This window comes from Sander vitreus, chromosome 11 (assembly GCF_031162955.1).
Source record: "Sander vitreus isolate 19-12246 chromosome 11, sanVit1, whole genome shotgun sequence".
NCBI lineage: Eukaryota > Metazoa > Chordata > Actinopteri > Perciformes > Percidae > Sander > Sander vitreus.
In genome coordinates this window covers 22,979,411-22,986,910 of record NC_135865.1, presented here as the reverse complement: position 1 = coordinate 22,986,910, position 7,500 = coordinate 22,979,411, and the positions used below count along the sequence as shown (strand labels likewise).

General features: G+C 42.6%; 2 protein-coding genes across 4 annotated transcripts in view; both read right to left on the bottom strand.

Annotated features, from left to right (window-relative positions):
* Positions 1-3,287, bottom strand: part of LOC144525503 (uncharacterized) — an 18,392-nt gene extending 15,105 nt beyond the window's left edge. The window contains exon 1 of the mRNA XM_078262394.1: positions 3,202-3,287. The gene's annotated coding sequence lies outside the window, so the exon portion shown is untranslated. The remainder of the gene's footprint in view (positions 1-3,201) is intronic.
* fhip1b (FHF complex subunit HOOK interacting protein 1B) overlaps positions 1-7,500 on the bottom strand; it is a 30,176-nt gene that overhangs the window by 1,480 nt on the left and 21,196 nt on the right. For all 3 annotated transcript variants that reach the window (XM_078262390.1, XM_078262393.1, XM_078262392.1), the window contains 4 exons: positions 6,937-7,500; positions 5,465-5,643; positions 4,865-5,027; positions 1-4,235 (listed from right to left, as the gene is read on the bottom strand). The exon at positions 1-4,235 is cut by the window's left edge and continues 1,480 nt beyond it; the exon at positions 6,937-7,500 is cut by the window's right edge and continues 825 nt beyond it. In XM_078262390.1, the coding sequence (XP_078118516.1) occupies positions 3,931-4,235; positions 4,865-5,027; positions 5,465-5,643; positions 6,937-7,500 (1,211 nt within the window). In that variant the 3' untranslated portion in view covers positions 1-3,930. The remainder of the gene's footprint in view (positions 4,236-4,864; positions 5,028-5,464; positions 5,644-6,936) is intronic.

The following is a 7,500-nucleotide window of genomic DNA, read 5'->3' as shown; positions in this document are numbered from 1 at the left end:
CCAATAAGCTTCACCTGATAAATCTCCTTTTTAGGAATAATTCTGGTTTATTACAGCTTTGGTCTTGTTTTCACAGGTTTAGCCATCGGTTCTATCTTCTGACAATGTTGCACCGATCAACTTGGTGAGTACAATTTTATCATAATGTTTTCCATCCTTTCCTTGTATTGAACTTTTTCCAATACATTCCATTTTTTTTTTAGTGTACTATTTTAGGCATTTTAGGCTATTTTTTGCAGGGGTTTTTGAAAGCACTTCCAACATGTAGAAAGTGCTACGTGAATAAGGTTTGTTACAGATTGTGTGTCAGATTGCTTAAACAGTTACACTGAAAGTTTCAGTATTGTCAGAGAGAAATTGTCTTTGGTGTCCACGAATATATCACAGAAATACAGATAACTGACTGAAACGGCTTGGTTACAATGCGACTGACCAAGGAAGTGATAGTACTACTGTGAAAATATGACCTGTCATTAACAGAGCGGTTTGTAAAAAATAGTTTAGTTAAAAAACACAATCGTGAGTGTAAAAGTAGACAAACTGTTGAGGAATGAGACCCTCTGGCCTTTTTATCTGTGCAAGGGAAACATTAATCGGACTAAGGTGAACAGATGGATGGACGAATGGCAGTGGGTAAAATACAGAAGTGATTTCTCTACCAATTTAATTAAGCGAGTGCAAACATTCAGTGTGAAGTGTGTTCTTTGCTGCCGCCGCTGATCTCAGTCAGCGAGATTAGTCACTAACCGCTAAAACCTACAGCATGAAAGCTTACTTGAGTTCAGCACTATCGCATAAACCAAAGAAAACTTACTCTTCACTATTTCATTATTATTTAATTATAAAACTGGCCTTAAGTGGCATGCAGAGACTCTTAACTAATGGTATTAAAACAGTGGGGTGTTACGAAATGTGTCTAGAAATTTCATAGAAAAGTGAGTTACAGCAGTAATGAAGTACTACGTTTACAAACATGACGACCATGGATATGGCTTTGACAAGTTGAGAAGGCCTCAACTAGTCCAGATGAATGTTCGCAAGATGGCAGGCACTTTTAGCAGCTTCTCTACTGCTAAAAGATGAGAGAGAATGTCGATGTGCAGAAAACCAAACAAATTCACAAAAAGCTAGGTCATAGTTACATGGGTTTTACATACCACTCAATGCTTCATTTAAGAGGTCCAAAATTATGGACCTGTGAATTAAAGGTCCCATGGCATGAAAATGTCACTTTATGAAGTTTTTTTAACATTAAAAAGGTGCTGACACACAGAGCCGATTATCGACCGTCTGGCGAGGTCGGTGACTCGAGTCTGTTCGGTGTGTTCCGTGCCGTCGTCCGTCCGAGGAGCTGTCGGCCTTCATTTTGGCTGACCCGACATCTTCAGTCGGAGACAGGGCAGTCGGGACTCACCCGGAAACGGCGAGCGGATGAGCCTCTCAAAATCTGACGAAAATCTTTTAAACTGACCTTTGTCGATCTGAAATGAAGACAGATTCAGCAACTGCACGGCCTATTTCTCGCTTAAAATGTTTTCAGAAACACGTTTCGGTGAACTATTTCAGTACAATATGAGATCGTATTCTGAACAAGCCGCCATGACAGTCTGGCTGTAAATTTCCGGAGAAAAAAGAACCACGTGACGCGTTCGTCCAATCAGCTGCCGATTTTCATTTTCTGGGAAACAATCGGACTGTTAATGGAAACAATACAGAGCAGCGCCGCCTGCTGCTATGGAGACGTATTACGTTTCGCGCACGCGCAGAGCGTATGCTCAAGTCGGCGTCTCTTCAGTATGTTCTGAGGCACTTTTTGGACCTCGGGGACCCGACTGATCAGTCCGACCGCCTTTTCTGCCGACGGTCGGCCGTCTGGTTGGTGTGTAAGCACCTTAATATGAGTTCCCCCAGCCTGCCTATGGTCCCCCAGTGGCTAGAAATGGCGATAGGTGTAAACCGAGCCCTGGGTATCCTGCTCTGCCTTTGAGAAAATGAAAGCTCAGATGGGCCGATCTGGAATCTTCCCTTTATGACGTCATAAGGGGAAAGGTTACCTCCCCTTTCTCTGCTTTGCCCGCCCAGAGAATTTGGCCCAAACAAACAAACGAAGCATGGCAGTTAGTCAAGACCACACCCCCACCCTCCACCTTGCCCCCCCCCCCTCTCTCCTCCTCAATAGCATTTAAAGCTACAGACACAGAAATGGCACATACTAAGGAAAGCTCATTGTGGGACTGGCTCTAGTGGCTGTAATTCTGCACCAAGGCTGAATTTCGGGAAAGAGACTTCAGATACAGTATTAGGGGACCACTGAGGCCTATATAAAAGCATCCAAAAAGCAGCATGTCATAGGACCTTTAAAGAATAACCATCTTATAAAACAAACTCCCAACAGACAACAATTCAAATCTTCAAAAGGTTGCTGAACTTTAAAGAAACAAAAGAGAATTTCATCTTGGCAAATGCTTTTAACACTGGGCGGCTGCGACTTCATTCAATCTCAGACACAAGAAAATAAATTAAATGGCGACCACAACACTGGCACTGACTCTGGCACATCTTCACATGCACATTCATACTTGGTACCCAACAATGAAATGAAGAGATAGTAGCGACAACACTAATAAAAATGGGTGTTAGTGTTAAAAAATAAAATAAAAATAGCAGCATGTTAAGTTCCAAGATGAACAGTTGTACTGTATGTTCAGTTTGGCCCGTCTCATCCAAAGGAGACAATATTTTGAAGCTAACTTAAAATGGAAATGCTGAAATTGAGATTGCTTCATTTTTAGCACATAAACAAAGAAATGAAGTGAGTGAATGCCTCACAAGGACATTTTTTAAATGTCAGTTCAAAGTAAATGGAAATCATGCCAACACTCCCTCGGAAAAAAAGAAAAAATCTTTCCCTTCTCACCTTTTTATGGCAGACTCTCTCAGGTCTTTTAAAAAGACTAAATGACAGACAAAAGGTATGAATTGTAAAGCAGTGCTGCCTTTCAATCCCGCAGCCTCCTTTATGGCAACAGGTGAATGGCTTACTAATGGCCTGAAGAGTTGGAGTCATTTGTTAAAATAAACCTCGCATACACGACGACAGACACACCTGCTCCCACACGTTGCTGATATGTCTAGGAAATGGTGCAAATGCAAAGGACAAACATGTTTAAAACAAAATATAATAAAAATGGTATTCATTACCCAGAGTTTTCCAGTACATGTTGTGTTGGCCGTGCTGATTCACAGGAGAGAGTGGCACTGTCCCTCGCCTGTGTTCCAGTTTTCATCTCTCTGTAAGCTTCCTCTATTGGCCAGTCCTTGATAGAGGACCAAAGCAAAGACAAGCTTGTCGTACAGATATGGACAAAGCTGATGGGATCATTTTGTAGGTGATTGACGTGTCTACACTTTTAATGTTTTGCTGCCAAACTATTTTTGGCGTTTGTTATTAATTTTGTTGAGGACAAAAACCTTCTTCTCCTCTGTGCCGCCTGAAAGCACCCTTTCAACTTGAAACATAAAGAGACTAGCACCAATATGTGCACCTATTTCTTTTATCTGTGGCTTTACTGTGTCACATTATACCATGACATGGTATGTGTATGTACAAGCTCCTAAATCTCGATCTTGAGATTTTACGAGTATAGAATGTAAATATAATACATGATATGCACAATATCACAAGTTTACAATGAGGAAAATTATTCCAGTCATATAGGTATCCTATAACAATTTGGTACAAAAATGCCACTGTTTCCATCTTGCTTTTTGTCGGAGTCATTGCAGACGACCCACTTTAGTGACAGAAGAGTCTCAGTGCTTCAGTCTGTCCTCTGGTGGGGGGAGAATCCTATATAACTTTTTTTTAATTTTTTACAGCCTAATCAAAAAGAAATAGAGGCTAAGAGCTAGATTTGAGGAGTTTGCAGTCTATTCCTCTGCCTCCGGGCTGTGAGGGAAAGGCAGAGTGATGGCGTGCTCTTGAGCCAGGGCAGCCAGCTCCTTGAGGAACTCACAGAAGATAACGGCACAGTAGACGGCGTTCTTAACTCGCAGAGCCTCAGCTTGCTTCTCCAGGCCAGAGGCCCCTCCGCCGCCCCTGAACAAAGCGCTGTGCAGTGATTGGCTGCCATCCCGTACGTGTGCGAGGGCCAGCTGAGCGGCGTGCCGAGCCCGGGTCGGGCTGTTGGTGTGACGAAGGATCAGGTCTCCCAGAGATGGCTTACGACTCTTCACTGGAACAAGAGAATGTTAGGTTTACAAGTCAGCCCAGTGCTAACAAGGATATGTGACTTGAAATTATTCTCAACTCAAGGTCCACTTACTAGTTTTTTTATTCAGAGCTTTCAAAGACGGAAAGCTCTGTAAAGACGTATCCATATGAACAGACATGTTTTCCTTAAGATTAAGTTATTAATAGTCATTATTGGGATCTGTGTGTCTCTTTAAAAAATATTAAAATATTTGATGTAAATTAGTGGTCATTAATTCATCAGTTTTCTGTTTTTTATTCTTTTTAACTGAATGTAAAGCACTACTTCAGTATATGAATTGTGCTTTATTAATAAACTTGCCTTCACTTGTTTAAAGAAAAGATTTTAAATTAATAGAGAAATAACTTGTTCCATAGATTTCTGTGTGGAAATAAAGACAGCGACTTATCAATCTCACATTTTGAGTCCTTGGTAATTAACTGAATCACATGCAAAGAAGTTAGTTCTTACAAACTGAGGAAATCTGATTCTGTTCCAGTTTAATAGCCGGATAAGGAAGTCTGCCTGATTAAATACCAGAGACAAACAACACAGACACACAAATACACAAATACACAGTACGTGTAAATGCCTTCTGTATCCATGCTCACCTAATGAATCAGAGCGCCGCAGGGTAGGAACTGCTGCAGGAGAGTCAGCCCAGTCCAACTTGCCTCGGGCCACCAGGTACTGTTGGGCTTTCTTCAGCATGGCAGGGAAGTCCTCATGAGAGGCTGCAAACGCCTCGATACGGTTCTTCACAGAACCTAGAACCTGATGTGAGTCGGCGAAAAAAGGTTTGATTGATTTTCAAAAAGGCAGCTGGCTGTCAGTTTTATTTAAGACTTTGTCTTATCACTGTACCCAAACTAAAAGTGCTATTTTTTTTTGTCCAATTCAGTATTAGTCATCCGTTTACAGCATATTAGAATACAGAAATAAATGGAATATGAAAAAGAAACTATGCAAATGCATTGTGGGCCTGATCCTATTGGAACAGAAGCTAGCACAGAAGTGAGGTGGGCTGGAAATGGACAACTATGCCTACAAACGATAGACTAAAAGCCGCCATCACTTCAAGTAGAAATACAGAAACTTTATTGTGATGACCACCTGGTTTAGAAATGTAATGCACTTAAGTTTAATAGACAGCACGGAGAGCATCCTTGGGTCAATGCTGTAGGTCACAGGTTTGGCATGGTGCAGTGTACCTGGATCAGTGACTTGATGCTCGGCTGGAAGACCATGTTGGTGTTGAGCAGGAAGGAGCGTAGGAGGGGCTGAGGATAGCAGGCCAGCTGGGCCACGATGCCCGTGAGCAGGATGTTGACGTACAGCGAGTTTTGGAGCATGTTCTCCAGCTTGGCAAACAGAACCACCATGAACGGACCTGCACAGAGAAGCATCATTGAGTGGAAAGATACAACACACAATTTCAGCTCAGCTGCACGCGAATAAACTAGAGATGAAATAAAAAGGGGTCGGTAACACTTTACTTGAAGTTTTTTTTACATAAGCGTGACATGACACTGTCATGAACGCATGACACTGTCATGACACTGTCATGAAACTTGAACCCTAACCATAACTTGTCATGACAAAACCGAATGACACTTACTAAAAGAAGGCGTTATGTCATAAACGTTTCTGACTGTTAATAATGTTTTATGACACGTTCATGACAGTGTCATGTCACTCTTATGTAGAAAATTTCAAGTAAAGTGTAACCATGGTGTCTTTGGCAGCTATTTTTAAATAAGCGAGGTGGCATAGAGGCTGTCAGAGTGTATATAAAATAGGCAGCAGGGTGCTTTAACAGCTTCTAGAGGTTAAATGGGGACAATTAAACCTGCCACTGGTGAGAAAAGAACTGTAATCTATCCCCTATGATTTCAGGACTGACTTAATGAAAAACTGTGCCAATGAAGAAACATTATTACAAAAGAGAAAAACTGTTTAGTCTTGGTGTGTGGGTACTGCTGCTAAAAACTCTGCTAGTGGCACCACACACACCTTACTACTTATTTAAGAGGGTGGCGTGTGCGCTGACAGAGAGGCAGTTATTAATGCTAATGCTAGCTTATGCTACTTCCAAACACCCCATGTGGCGTTTTTATTATCAGGGACATGTGCCCATACAGTGTTATTGAAAATACCAAGCTCGGAGGATGACACTGACCCAGGAACTGAGGCGAATAACCAAAAAGTCAGCAGCACTTTAGTGAAAAACAAATTCATCCTACTTGGGGATTATGTCTGAAGAATTACAGTTATGATTTAGTATTTGAACTAACAATGGAGTAAATCAATGATCTATTTTAGTCACTTTTATTATCCAATAAGTAAAAACTTCACAGTCTAATTGTGACTGAATTGTGTCTCGTAGAATATCATCATCATGTCTCTGTATTGCTTTTGTATTGGATCCTGGACTATGTACACAGATATGATGCAGGGGAGAGCGAGAGAGAGAGCAAGTGAGCCACAAATAAAATACCTTGATTACCCATCATTGCACAACTAGGCATAGTTTTAATATAATAGAATATAAAAAAAATACAACCAACAAGTCATCACACTTTCAACACTGCCACTCTCTGCAAATAAAAAAGCCTAGGACACACACACACACACACACACACACACACACACACACACACACACACACACAATTGAGTCTCACCTGTGTACGGCTGGTAGGCAGGCTGATTTAGTGGTCTGGCAGGACTGCAGAGGCCCACCACAGGCCCGTCGTCCTTGGTGTCACCTGTCAGCTTCACCTCCAGGGCCGAGGACAGCTGCTGCTGCTCCTCCTCCTGCCGCTCAGAGGATAGGGACTCTCTGGCGGTTTCCTCCTGCTGGCAGGCTGCTCTGCTGCGCTCCTTCACTCGGTCCTCCAGCTCCCTCAGCTCCTGTGTGAAGGCCTCGATGCTGATGCCCTGACCGTTGGAGTCTCCGGGGAGCGGCGCTTCTCCTGGTGCCTGCTCCAGCAGCTCCCGGATAAGACTCTCTACAGATTGTTGCGTCTGGTTGGCTTCTGGAAGATCTGAGGATTCACTGGGTGGGTTTGAGGTGTCGCTGGCCAGCAATTTGGTGTCAGACGTTGGCTGGGTGATGGAGCTTTGAGAGGAAATCTGGTTAGGGCGATCACCCATTTCGCTGTTGCTAAAAATGGACTGCGGGAGAGTGGTGCAGCTTTGGGAGGAGCAGGTGACAAGGGATCCATTTTGATTTGCGTTTTCATCCA